This window comes from Eubalaena glacialis, chromosome 7, assembly GCF_028564815.1.
Source record: "Eubalaena glacialis isolate mEubGla1 chromosome 7, mEubGla1.1.hap2.+ XY, whole genome shotgun sequence".
Taxonomy (NCBI): domain Eukaryota; kingdom Metazoa; phylum Chordata; class Mammalia; order Artiodactyla; family Balaenidae; genus Eubalaena; species Eubalaena glacialis.
The window spans coordinates 40,052,249-40,066,982 of NC_083722.1; the positions used below are offsets into that span (position 1 = coordinate 40,052,249).

At 39.0% G+C, this 14,734-nt stretch overlaps 1 protein-coding gene across 1 annotated transcript; it reads right to left on the reverse strand.

Moving 5' to 3' along the window:
• Window positions 1–1,212: 1,212 nt before the first annotated feature.
• On the reverse strand, window positions 1,213–13,750 carry SNRPC (small nuclear ribonucleoprotein polypeptide C). The gene is made up of 6 exons (XM_061195136.1): window positions 13,646–13,750; window positions 13,247–13,289; window positions 7,993–8,101; window positions 5,586–5,675; window positions 4,221–4,325; window positions 1,213–1,556 (listed from the first exon to the last, which is right to left on the reverse strand). Exons 1-6 carry the CDS (start codon window positions 13,651–13,653, stop codon window positions 1,432–1,434), a joined length of 480 nt encoding a protein of 159 aa, XP_061051119.1. The 5' UTR covers window positions 13,654–13,750; the 3' UTR covers window positions 1,213–1,431.
• Window positions 13,751–14,734: the final 984 nt, after the last annotated feature.

Below are 14,734 nucleotides of genomic sequence, written 5' to 3' on the forward strand. Positions count from 1 at the left end.
GGTTGTAGACTGTTGGTTTAGGGCACCCTCTGCCCATCACTATAACAATAACCTCAGATGGGAAAGGTGGCTTCTTTTGTTTTTTTTTTAAATAGCTAATGATTCAAAATCCAAAAGATACAAAAAGGTGGCAAACCTTTCTCCTTCATCCCTGTCCCCCAGCCACCCATTTACTCTTCATGGGCAACCAATATCACCAGCTGCTGATCTGTCCAGAGATCCTTTAAGCACACACAGGCACATACAGGTATATCCTTTACAAAAGGATAGCAGCAAACAATACATTGTTATGTGAACAAACCAAAGTGCAGGACAATGTGTATCTTGGAGTTCTTTCCCCATCAGTATAGAACTTCCTTATTCTGTTTCAACAAGCATGGTACATGCCACTCTGTGGATGTAACATACTTGATAAATCAGTCCCCTTTCACTGGACACCTATGTGATTTCCAGTCTCTTGCTATAACGCATAATCTTGTACACAAGTCATTTCATACATGTTCAAGTCTATCTGTAGGATAAATTCCTAGACATAGAAACGCTATGTCGAAGGATACAAGTATTGTAATTCTGAGCGATACTGCCAAATTGCCCTCCCCAGAGGTTATACAATTTTCACTCCCACTTGTAGTATGAAATAGGAATTTAGATTTTACACTGAGCTGAATATGAACAGTGGCGATGGCTTACTTTCTAGATGCCTCCCTGAAAATATCCTTTTATAGCCTAGTAACAAATAACATTCTGTAAACACCTTCTGCACCATGAAAATCTGCATAGTTTTTCCATTACTAATAGAACATTTTCTGACTATTTGAAGTCCAAGAAAAAGAGGAGCTGAGTGAAAGGAGGTTAAGGCAATTCTTGCTGCTGTTAGCTGACATGCACTCACCGTGAAGCCTTTTCCCCTACTTTAGCATAAAAGAATTAAAAATTTCCACTTACTACACAAAGCATTATTAATGTGAAAAGTTAACCAGGTGCTGTTTGTTATTTCAATCAACAAAAGCTCTACAAGTGTTGGATTTACCAGTTTTTGCACAAGAGAACTTTACTAAATAAAGACAAGGTGCCCAAAGGGACCCACCCTACAGCTAAGGGAAAAGAATGTCATACAGAGGGCATGCTGAAGAAAGAATGAGCTAGAGAAACACAACTGGACTCTCCGTTATAATACAAAAAGAATACAGAAGGGAGAAAAAAGGGAACACATTTTTAACTAAAAGAATTGACAATTTTATTTTCACATTTCACAATACAAATGAAAATTCCTTCTTTTGTCCCACCACTCCCCTCCAAAACTACTCTCTCTTTGATAGGAAGGGGGAGCAAGTCTTCCTTGTCATCCTGTTAGAAAACATCCCGAGTCACAGCACCATGATCTCCTGGTGAAGTAATATAAAACTGATATAAAGAGGCTCCCCAATCTCCTTATCTGTCTGGTCGAGTCATTCCTGGCCGGGTGGGCACCATCATGGGACGGGCGGGAGGTCTCATCATTGGGGGCCCAGGCATCATTGGCATGTGGCCTCCCATAGGCGGCCTCATTCCAGGAGCTGCAGGTAAAACAAAGAAAAGGAAAAAAGACAGTCAAAAATATTACTTAGGAGAGCTTGATGGGACTTCAATTAAAGACAAAAAAGTAGCCCCCCCTGCAAAATGCTGGAAAAAAGACATACTTGACAGAAGAAATGCAACAAATCCATCACATCTGTAAATTACTGAGACATTCTCAAACAAAAAACAAAAAGGTCAACACAAGAACCATATGGGAATCATGATCTAATGATAGTAAGGGGGAAACTATTAATAGACTGCTTTCCAGAAATCACCAGGGACTAGTTCCCTAAATTGACCTTTTTTCTCACTCAGGGAAATTCACAACTAAGTCACATGTTAGTCAGCTCTTTTAATCAGTTCTATCCACCATATAACCAGGAGCTATTTCATGAATGTACACAGGCACAGAGGACAATCTTACCACTAAGCGTTTGTTCGGAGTTGTAGGAAAGGTGAGCAGGAGGCCCATGCTGAGAACCTGTTAGTAACCATACTTAGCTCAAGTCAAGAAAAACAACAGGCAATAATGTGATTTATAACAATTAGCACACACACACAAATCTGATTTTTCTAATACATTTCAGAAACTATTAATGAGTTTTTTTTAAGTGTCCCATCAATATACCAGCCAAATAAATGAGTCAGGGAAGGGAGGGCAAGCAGACAGGTGAGGGTTGGGGAGGAATACAGGCAGCTTCATGGGAGTGGTAATGTTCTACTTCCTCAGCTGGGTGGTGGGTTCATGGTATTAATTGTATTACTATGCCTTATAATTTTCATGTTACGTATCTTCTTTTTAAATATCAAATTTTACCTAATTATTTATTTTCAACTAAATCATTTTGATTAAAGGCTTGCAATAAATGCTTCAAGAGAAAACTATATTTAAAGTTGAATACAGCCTTATCACAAAAAGTAAAACACAACTATATTTAAAGTTGAATATAGCCTTATCACAAAAAGTAAAACACAAGTATATGCAAAAACACAAAATCCAACAGGTACAGAATTAAGATAAATTTCAACAGAAACAGAAAATACTAAAACTTCTAAATATCTTATTAAAAAATCCCTCCATAACATAACCTGTATTTAGCATTTCTTAGAAGAAACTGATCTAGACCAAAGACTGAAAATGAGGTCCCTGAAAACTTTTTCTTTGGTCTCCATAATGCCTTAAATCTTAATTAGTTGTCAACATTGGCAATTAATATGTCTTGTTACTAATAAGTAATTCTAGATTTCTTTTCTCATCTTTTTATTGTGGAAATGTTCAAACATACACAAGCATAGAAAAAAAGAATATAATGAACATCCATGTACCCATCAACCAGCTTAAACAATTATCCACCCGAGGGCAACCTTGCTTTATCTTATCCCCACCCATTCTTATCCCTGCCCACCCCCCAGCTACTCAATTATTTTAATGCAAATCCCATAATTTTATTACTTTATCCCGGCTAAAAACAACAACAACAACAACAAAATACTCAGGCAAATTGGCAACACTAAGCCTGTATTCTCAAATGTCAACCACAGGTTGACGCTGAGTTCTAGAAGGCTTCTTTATATGTGACAAGCATTCCCCAATTCACATCCCTAACCCCTCTAGGAATGTGAATCTGTGATCCCAATTTAAGAATGCAAAAGACAACTGAATCACTTAGATTGTGTTTTGGATTCACAAGCCAGTAAGGCAGGAATTCTCTTTATCTAAACTCTCCCACCCCTAAATGATATCCACAGCAAGCATACTGAATGTTTCTGGCCAGGAAGCTACTCTAATGCCTTTGCACCTTGTCTTACCAGTTGAGTTGTAGGCTTCTTATGTCAGTTGTAGTTACTCTAATTACATAATTTAATTATTTTGCAAACTGATGAAATATGAATGTAGAAAAAGTACTATTTCTATAAAAACTAAGCTGATAATAAGAAAGACTCAGGCAAATCATCCCCCAAAAGTACTCACAAATTTGGTAAGCGAAACGATGATAAAAAATAGAAAGTACATTGCCTCACAAGGTCTCTAACCACTTCAAAGAAAATGAAACTGAAGTTGGTAAAGGACGCATTATGAGTATGGCTTTCTGGCTTATGCAAGAAATATATGGTGTTCCAGTCAGTAGACTCATTCTCAAAGCAAAGGCCCTGACCATGTATCAGAAAACTCTGCAAATTAATGTACATTTATGTTTATGTTAAAATAAAATGTTTGAAGCATAAGTTTTTTCCCCTTCCTGAATAAAAGACTAACTACCAGGCCTAAGGCCTTTTTCATAAATACTAATTAACCTAGTTAACCTGCAAGATTAAATCAGCAATAGGCGGTAGCTCTGCTCCAAATCAAAACCAAGAAAAGCAGCAGCACAAATATATATCTACCCTTCTCCGCATTATAAATGGCCAAAAGTCAGGAGGGGGTGAGGAAACAGGAGGGACGGAGGAGAAGGAAAAAAGAGGCAGTCTTATCCTGCTTTCAGTTGTACAAGGTCTTTGGATACCATCCAATTACACTGATAAACCAAGTATTTCTTTTTATCATTATAGAGTCACCAAATGTAATTTGTTGCAATACATTTAGACAGCTAATTAAGAATTCTATTTAAATGGAAAACTAAAACACAATGGAGCATCCAAGAAGGAAAGAGATTCAAACTTACCAGGTCCCACTGGCATCATCCCAGGAGGAGGAGGGCCCATCATTGGCATCATGGGAGGGCCCCCCATGTGGGGTGCTGGCATCATCCCAGGGCGAGGAGGACCCGCTGAAATAAAGAATGGGGCCTGAGGCTGAGATATGCTTGTATATTAACATTTTCTCTTCTCAATGAAATAGGGCCTCATGATCTGGCCCAAATTCTGTAACAGTTCTGTAACTTCTTATGGTTTCTTTTATAACAGCAGATTCACAAAAATCAGTGGGCTACAAAACTTTAGTTACATTATGACTAAAAAACAAGAACAAGCCTGCCTAGACAGAAGTGTAAAATAAAGATAAGTTTCCCAGGTTAAAAAGATTCCAACAGTTTAAATTTTTAAAAGAAGGGTATTATACCCCTGATGAACTTAAGCCACAAGTATCTAATTTCAGATCTTTTTTTTTTTTTTTCCAATCAAAACCTAGGTTTAAGAGAGTCTTTGGAAATACGAAAATGTTTCCGCACAGATATTCCTGAACAATAACAATCTGGAACAACTTAAATGTCCAACAATAAGCAAATGGTGAGACTAATTATGTACATTCATACCACTGACTATTCTACCATTAAAAATAATGGAGTTGAGTGCCAGCCAGTCAGGATCGAGTAGGAGAGAGAGCCTGTGAGCCTGATCAGGTCCCAGGATGGCAGGATTCCAAGAAGGGTTTGGTGGGTCACTAGTGGTCTACCTGCATTAGTGTACAACTATTATAAACAGCCTACTTCTCTGTGTTTATATCCATGATAATTTACAGGACTGAGTTTAGGTCTCTGAGTTCAATTTTAATCTGAACCTTCCAGGAGGGCCAAAGAACTTATGGCCTAGTTGCTCAATGTCCTCCTGTCTGTCATGCAGAAACAACAAACCTTCCCAGAGAGGAGAGTCCTTTGATCCACTCCTCTTTTAACTATGCAATTTTTGTCTTTCACAGGTATATATATTGGTTTTAGATGAGTTACAAGGTTGGGAGAGAGACTGAGGAGTTTATCAGCTACATCAATCCTCCAGTGTTGTATTCATAGCAGTAAACAACTCAGCAGCAATACCTCTTTATACATCAGCTCATCTAATCACAGGTACATTCTTAGCTTTCCATTGACTCTATCTCAGACCCACTTGAGATGCCACAAATATAATACCCTAATAATAAGGTAATCAGAAGGTACTCTAAAGATATTTCAGAAATTATACCACTGAAGTTGTTTTCTACTACTGCCTATGTATTCATTTAATGAACATTTGAAAGCCAACTGTGAGATAATCTAACAAAATCAAGGATAATCTGCCCAGTTACACCCCTTAAGATAAAAACTTCATAAACTTACGGAGACTGGGGGGAGGTGGAATCATTGCCCCTGCAGGAGGAGGAGCAGAGAATGGAGTAGGAGGTATCTTTCCTTGTTGGAATGCAGCGGCTTTGGAGAGTGAGAAAAAAAACAACAAACAGTGAATGAGAATTCAACAACCCATTTATTTACTAAAATAACCACTTTCGTTTAAATTTTTAACTGTCCCATTATTTCACTCTAAAAAGCATTCATCTAAGATTACTACATCATGGTCTCCACAGTTTTTAAATCAACTTTAGGTACTCACAAGCTAAAACTGCAATTAATTGGTTTACTGATCTGGGTTTTTTAACCTGTTTTTATTTCATCAGCATTCCTATGGATGAATTAACTATGAGAGACTAGTTAACTATGAGTGAAAACCTCCCACCTATAAATGTCTTACCAAAGAGCAGCAGTCATCTTTAATCTGTACATGTAGTTTACACTCAATTCAAGCTGCTCATAGTTTTGTTTAAAAAACGTGTGATAACTGCCCAGAGGCCAGGCTTTGTAAAATTTCAATCCTTCCTATATATGCTTTCCTCCATGAAAACAATACACCATTTTGGTTTACCTGTTTTGAAATTAATGCACTGAGGTAAGAGATGTAAAAGAAAGATTTCAATGCAAGAGCCTGCTCCGAAGGAGATTATGATCTTGAAAAAATGTCCAATAAAATTACCTTTTAATTTTTCTTTCAGACAATATGAGGCACAAATAAAAACAAAAGAAACTGAAGATTGTTTATATTTGGTTTGGGAAAGGAGTCATACATAAATACTAAAATACACACTCAAAAAGTATATTCCTGAATTTGTTAGCCCTGCCCAATTCAGTGCAGCCTGCAGCCCAGACACTCTCCCGTTCCACTCCAACCCCACAAGTGCAAAGGAGATCAAATTACTCAAGTAGATCACTGGTAATTCATGAGAACCAGATCCAAAAAATGACCTAGAGTAGAGATTTATGAACAGCTATCATATTCCTCCAAACAGAGCCTGTGCTCTCTAAGGGATCACATCCTCCAGCAAAAGCCTTTTCCAATCAAAAGTCACCTCCCACACGTTGTGTAGGACAGCTTGTAAAGGCTGAAGAGGGAGTGGCTAAGTATCGGACTCAACATCAACATAATCCTGAACATGATGAGGTATGCCCCCAAGGGCTTGCTTCTTATCCTGTAAAAGTCTTTCATCAAAAACATTTACTCATCTTAAATTATTCGGCTGAGCACAAAAAATAACAAACATAATGCTAACCTTTAATGCAAGAAACTTCTAACATCTTTTCAAATAGAGGAGAAAATGATTACATTATATTTTTTCCCAAATGCAATGAGACAATGTCTGAGATTTGCTCCTTAATAATCCAGAAGGGGAAAGGGAGTAGATTGCCTCAACAAGGGGCAATTCTGTCCCCTTGGGAACACAGGGCAATGTGTGAAGATATTTTTAGTCACAACTGGGCATTGCTATTGGCATCTAGCGGGTATAGGCCAGGGTTGCTGAACAGTCTACAATGCACAGGACAGCCCCCAACAAAGAATTATCAGGCCCCAAATATCAATAGTGCTAAGTTTGAGAACTTTGGTATAAATGAAACAAGACTGCCGCAGCAGGGTGATGCGGGTGTGGCAGCCATGGGAGGTTTATTCTCTAAAGTTGTCCTTCTATTGTGCTTAAAATTTTCCATGATAGTTTTGCTTTTTTAAAAAAAAAAGAAAATCACACCACAATCAAAGTCCACATTTGCCTGCCAGTTCTGGGTACAATGAATGATTAGGAAAGGCCATGTTTCAAATACACCAGGATGATCTAACATAAAAATGCAGTATCTCTTTCTGTCAGTGCCTTGGACCCAACTATCCTAAACAACAAAAATGTTCTTAATTAAACAAAAAGAGTATGGCATGTATTGCAGGGGTCCAAAACATACCCAAATTATTCTGTCACATCAGTTACTTCCTTTGTGACCAGTTATCTTTGCCAGGACAACAAAGAATAAAAGTCTCTCAAACTCTTCAAAGAGAGCTACAAACTCACCCCCACCTTTTCCTATTACTACCAGAAAACAGATCTAAAAACCATGGCTCACTACAAACGAGGTTCTGCATAAATGTGCTACAAAATCTGGTCCACATCAGTAGTGAAATATTAGGCAACTCATTCTTCTCTGCCCAAATTCCCAGTCTAATCAATACCTGATTGCTCTAACCTCAAAAATTAATATTAATGTTTTCCTATATCCCTGGGAAACCAATGACCTTCCACTTCTTTGATTCAGCACATCAGAATGCTCCTATTTATCATTCAGAATGAGTTGCTTCTGTGAAAAACAACAGAGAGACAGGGACGAGAAAGAATGGGACCATTCTACCACATCAGAACAAGAGACTGAAACGCACTTGTTTTGTCAATCAGGCTCTGAGCCTGCTCTTCCATCCATTTCTGATAGTAGTCTTTCACATTCTCTTTGTGTTTCCTACCACTGCAGTGTGTCTTTCTCACAGATGGCTGTAAAACAAAAGGTTGTATCAGTCAGAGAAACAAATATCCAAAACCAGAAATTTTTTAAAGCCTTACCTTTTAATAGGTAGCCTGGCTACCTCTAGCAGCCTTAGCTGGTGCCAAAGCATCACTTAAAAACATTATCCAGCAACGTACTGTGGTAATTTACCTACTGTATTTATTATCTAAACCAGGGGTCAGAAAACTATAGCCCATGGGCCAGCCACCTGATTTTGTGGAAAAAAAGTACTGGAACACAGTGGTGTTCATTTGTTTATGTATAGTCTATGTCTTGTCTCTACAAGAGCAGAGTTGAGCAGTTGCAACAAAGACTGTATGGTCCACAAACCCAAAATAATTACAAGCTGGCATTTGAAGAAAATGTTTACAATCCACTGATATAGAAAACAGTATCATATAATGCCCTTTCTTAGGCTATTCTACAGCAAAATAATATAGCTTATATACATCTAAATAACACTGTTTATGGGAATATATTCTTTTTAAGGACCATGGGTCTAGAATATAGACTTCATGTGAATCACACACAGACCTTTGTCTCTAGCCCACTAATCCTTTTGTTCTTTCTTTAACAGTTTTATTGAGGTAAAACTGACATAAGATAAACTCCATGCACTTAACCTTCTGGTTTTTTAAGTTAACATTTATTTAACTCTTACTACATGCCAGACACCATGCTATGTACTTTACAAGTAGTGCCTCAATCTCTATAGAAATCACATGTGCATGGTACAGTGGAATACTAATCAGAAAGAACGAATCACTGATACATGCGATACGGACAAATCTCAAAAACATGCTGAGCAAAAGAAATCAGATACACACAGAGTATATAAGGATCCATTCATATGAAGTTTAAAACCAGTAATAATGATCTTTAGTCATAAACACCAGATCAGTCAGTGCCAGGGGTGCAGGGGACTGACTGCAAAAAAACACAGTGAACTTTCTGGAGCGATGGAAATGTTCTATATCTTGATGCATACATCAAGTTGTAATCATTTGACAAGTCATCAAACTGTACGCTTAAAATGTGTGCATTTAATTGAATATAAATTATAATTCAACACAATTGATTTTAAAAATCACAAGGTTGGACTTCCCTGGTGGCGCAGTGGTTAAGAATCCGCCTGCCAATGCAGGGGACATGGGTTCCATCCCTGGCCCAGGAAAATCCCACATGCCGCGGAGCAACTAAGCTGGTGCACTACAACTACTGAGCCTGCGTTCTAGAGCCCGCGAGCCACAACTACTGAGCCCGCAAGCTGCAACTACTGAAGCCCATGCGCCTAGAGCTCGTGCTCCGCAACAAGAGAACCCACCGCAACAAGAAGCCTGTGCACTGCAACGAAGAGTAGCCCCCGCTCACCACAACTAGAGAACAAAAGCCTGCGCGCAGCAACGAAGACCCAATGCAGCCAAAAATAAAATTAATTAATTAATTAATAAAAAAATAAAAATCACAAGGTTATTGGGACTTCCCTGGTGGTCCAGTGGCTGAGACTCCACACTCCCAATGCAGGCAGCCTGGGTTCGATCCCTGGTCAGGGAAGTAGATCACACATGCCGCAACTAAGAGTTTGCATGCCACAACTAAAGATCCCACATGCCACAACCAAGACCCGACACAGCCAAATAAATAATTTTTTTTTAAATCACTAGTATGTATAAAATAGATAACATGAGAACCTGCTCTATAGCCACTCTACTTCACTTCGCTGTACAGCAGAAACTAACACAACATCGTAAAACAACTATACCCCAATAAAAAAAAAAAATTAAAAAAATTAAAAAAAATAAAATGGTTGGTTCCACTGGAAAAAAAAAAAATTAAAAAAAAAATCATCCACTGCATGCAACTCAATTGTTGGGAAGGACATTTGAATTTTTTTAAAATTTATTTATCTATTTTTGGCTGTGTTAGGTCTTTGTTGCTGCGCGTAGGCTTTCTCTAGTTGCGGTGAGCGGGGGCTACTCTTTGTTGCAGTGCGCGGGCTTCTCATTGCGGTGGCTTCTCCTGTTGTGGAGCATGGGCTCTAGGCGCATGGGTTCAGTAGTTGTGGCTCGCAGGCTCTAGAGCACAGGCTCACTAGTTGTGGTGCACGGGCTTAGTTCTTCCACGGCATGTGGGATCTGCCCGGACCAGGGCTTGAACCTGTGTCCCCTGCATTGGCAGGTGGATTCTTAACCACTGCACCACCAGGGAAGCCCCAGGACATTTGAATTTTCACAGAAGAAAAATAAGAAAATAAACCCTTTACCTACTTAAAAAAAAAACAATCACAAGGTTATTATCTTCTGTTTATGCTTAAAGACTTGTCTCAAAACACATAGATGGTAAGCAGCAAACTAAGGCCTGGAATCCAGATCTCATTCAGATGCTCCTCACAGCTGCCTTCCTCCCTCCTAACTCTCTTCACGTGACTGCTTCAGCAGCAGCATATACGACCAACGTCGTGTGAGCAAAACTGTCTTTTTTATCGTCTGTATCTCAAAATACTGTTCCCTGTCTCCCAACCACTGTTTACACTAATACAATAACGATGCCTTAAGCTTAATAACAAAATCATGCCTAAGAACCAGCAAAAGCTCAAAAGTTAGAGCACTGAATGTTTTATACATTCATACTGAACGTTTTATACATTTCAAAGTCCACCACAGGGACTGCTTCAATCACTATGGAAACTTCCTATTTTCACAAGGTATCATGTTAGAACAGCAGTATTACAAGGATTCCTGACATTTCTCATAAAGAGATATTTATTATAAAGAGAGACTTTTCCATTCTCTGAATTCTAGTATTAGCAAGATGAGTGAGTATATGACAATATAGCACTGGAAAAGGGTAGAAAGGCATAGCCCCCCATACGAACAACTTCAAAAAATTATGACTAGGGGTTTGACCTAGAGAGGGGGTTAGGGACAGAAAACCAAAACAAAACAAAAAGATGGGGGATCTATAGGCAAGCTACTACCACTACCAACTTACTGGAGGAGTCTCCTCCAGGACAATCTATAATAATATTTAGAACTATTAGTTCTTCAAGAGGAACCACCCTACTTACATGTTCAACAAATCTATTAATACTGAACTACATCTAACCATGTGTTAGAAAAAATTCCAAATGAAGTGACAACAGAGAAATTATTGGCTAGGTTCTTGCAGCTACTATTCAAGATGACATCATGATCGAGTTCTAATTTCATCAGGTCTCTGCAGAAGCAGCAAAGTAGAGAGCTGCAATTCTGAAGGTATGGCTCACAGACACCACTCAAAGTGCAAGACAGACCAGTGAATTTTAATGTTAAAAGAGCGTATGACATGGTTTCAGATTCCACACTGCAACTAGCCATGTGCTGAGTTTTGGTGCAATAATATAAAGTAATAAAGAATATCCACGATTGTCTAAAAATGTTATTAAAGTACTGCCATATCCATGTGAGGCTGGATTCATCATATACTGCAACCAAAACATAGTGCAACAGATTTAAAGTAGAAGATGAGAATCTGCCAGCTTCCATTAAGTCAGATGTTACACAGGATTCCAAAAATGTTAAAATGCCATTCTTCGTACTGAATTTTTTTGTTTTGGAAAATAGCTATTTTTCACTTTTAAAGAGTTATTTGTATTACAAGTAAAAAGTCTGTTATCATTACCTTTAAATGAATTAATAAGCATTTTTTAAGTTTAAGTTTTAACTTCAAATACAGAAAATTTTAATGGATATAACCCACCTTTTTTTTTCTTTTTGAATAATCCAGTAATTTTTAAGTGTAAAGGGACCATGAAACAAAAAAAGTTTGAGAGCTGCTGGCATAGAAGCTCTGGAGTTAGACTGCCTAGCCTCATCTTCCAGCTCTATACAACTCACTGGTTTTGTAACATCCAGTCAGTTATTTATTCACACTGTCTCAGTTTCCCCCTTTGTAAAATGGGAGATAACACCAACCTCATAGGATTATCATGAGCATTAAACAAAATGATACATGGAAAGCATTTGGAACACTGCCTGACATACAATAAATATTCAATCTTAGTCGCTGTTATTATTTGTTAAGCAGTTTTTAATCAAATCAAAGTATTCGGTTTAAAATTTAGGCATTTCTTCCCAATTTAATCAGTCAAACATTTAAGAGCCTTGACACAACGAAATATTTGAACTTCAGAACGTTTTCCTAGAAGTTTTACTTGTCATATAAAATTTTTTCATCTTTAAACTTGCTAAAGCTTTATCATTTCGGGTCTCCATTGAAAACACTGACTAATGGAAGACTAATAACTTTGAATTATGAAGACAGTTACAGGAAGAGTGGAAAAACAAACACCCCAAAGTATTTTCTCCAAGTATTAGCCCTTAAACCAATTAGCAAGATGAAATGCACAAATTACAAAATTTTTAAAAAATCTAATTTAGGGAGTTCCCTGGTGGCCTAGCAGTTTGGATTCCGGGCTTTCACTGCTGTGGCCTGGGTTCAACCCCTGGTCAGGGAACTGAGATCCCACAAGCCACACAGTGCAGCCAAAAAAAACACCTAATTTATTACATATAAGGCTTTTCTTAGGTTTCCTTTTATTAAAAAAATAACTTTATTGAGCTATAGCTCACAGATCATACAATTTACAAATTTTAAGTGTACAATTCAATGGGTGTTCGGTATATTCACAGAGCTGGGCAATCATCACTACAACCAATTTTCTTTTTTTTAATTATAGTTGATTTACAATATTATATTAGTTTCAGGTGTAAAAGACAGTGATTCAATATTTTTGTAGCTTATGCTCCGTTTAAAGTTACAAAATAATGGCTATATTTCCCCTGTGCTGTACAATTAGCTATTTATACACAGTAGTTTATACCTCTTAATCCCATACCTCTATCTTGCCCCTCTCCACTTCCCTTTCCTCACTGGTAACCATTAGTTTGTTCTCTAAATCAATGAGTCTGTTTCTGTTTTGTTATATACATTCGTTTGTTTTATTTTTTTAGATTCCACATACACGTGATAACACAGAGTATTTGTCTCTGACTGACTTATTTCACTAAGCGTAATACTCTCTAGGTCCATCCATGTTGTTGCAAATGGCAGACATATACGGTTTTTTGAAGCTGAAAAGAAACACTACTTACAGAGTCATGGGTGAGGTATGTATCGCAGTAGTCACAATAAAACCTGGAAAGAGAAGGAAAGTAGAGAAAGAGAAAATGACAACCCGTTAATAGATGCCCATCCACTGAGGTGCTGTTTATTGAAGGTAAAATAGAAAATAAAATAAAGTAAAAGACCTATTCACGATGCGAAGACATCAAACAAAGCGTCCTGACACAAGCCAAGCTTTTGGGTTGCCTTACGGAGAGTCGACCTCCACACTCGTAAAGGGGTATCTAGAAATCCGGGTCTCCCTTCCTCCCCCAGACCCTCTCGCTCCCCCAGAGGCTCCCGGAGCCAGAACCCGCTCTGTGCTCCCCCGCAGGGCCACAATCAGTGATCGAGACCGCGAACACCCACAGATTCCGGCCCCCACTCACTTAGGCATGTCGCTCTGCAGGCCTTCAGCAACTCCGTTCCGCGCCGCCCGGAAGTGACGCGCACAGTGAGCGCCGACGCGGCGGAAGCGATGAGTCAAATGCGACTGCAGAAGCCCCACCCAGTCATCCAATCCGCCAGCTGCGCTGCGCCTGCGGTACGGCTTTGTCGGCAGAGCGAGGGGCGGGGCTTGTCCTGCTCCTCCCTTCACCTAGAGGAGGGTGGGAAGGGGGAGTATCAAGTGTCCCTGCGAGGTTCAATGCACGCACTTGTGGCCGAGATTTTTGATGCTCCCGGAAGCATGTCATTCATCCTTTCTTTCGACAGTTATCTAATGAGTGTCTGGTACGTGCCAGGCACTGCTATAAAGGCTGAGAAGCCAGCAGTGAACAAAACAGACAAAAATCCTTGCTTTCTTGGAGTTGACATTCGAGTTGGGGAAGACAAATACAGTAATAAAGTCAGTATGTAGTGGGTTAGATGGAGCCAAGTGCTATGGGGAGGGAGGGAATGAAGCATGGAAGAGGGGAGTTCAACTTTAAATGAAACGGAAAGCTTGCTGAGAAAGTGACGACTGAGAAATTATGGGTTTCTTAAAGCAAGAAAGCCAGGCGCAAGCCATTTTACATAGTGTCTCTTTTTTTGAGTCTCATTAACCACTGGAGGTGGCAGAATCCCCAGTTTCAAGTCTCGTGGCTGCTTCCTAGCTGTGCTGCATGTGCAAGTTATTTAATCTTTCTGACTCCGTTTACTCATCCGAAAAATATGAATAATAGTTCGTTCTTGTAGGCTTTGAGGAAGAATTAGATGTGAAAATGGTTGTAAAGCTTTCAGTGCAATGTCTGTACATACTAAGCCCTCCACAAATGGTAGTTATGGTTCCACAGGAGGAAACTGTTAGAAGAAACTTGTCCAGGGAGTTCCCTGGTGGCCTAGGGGTTAGGATTCCAGGTGAGAAAGGGAGTATTTCCTACCATATCAGTAAACAAAGGATGTCACACTCATCAGCAATTGCAGCCACTGTTGTGAGCTGGTGAGCCCTGAGGGAACTGAGGAAGGAAAAAATACCTGCCATCTAGCAGCCATCAGAT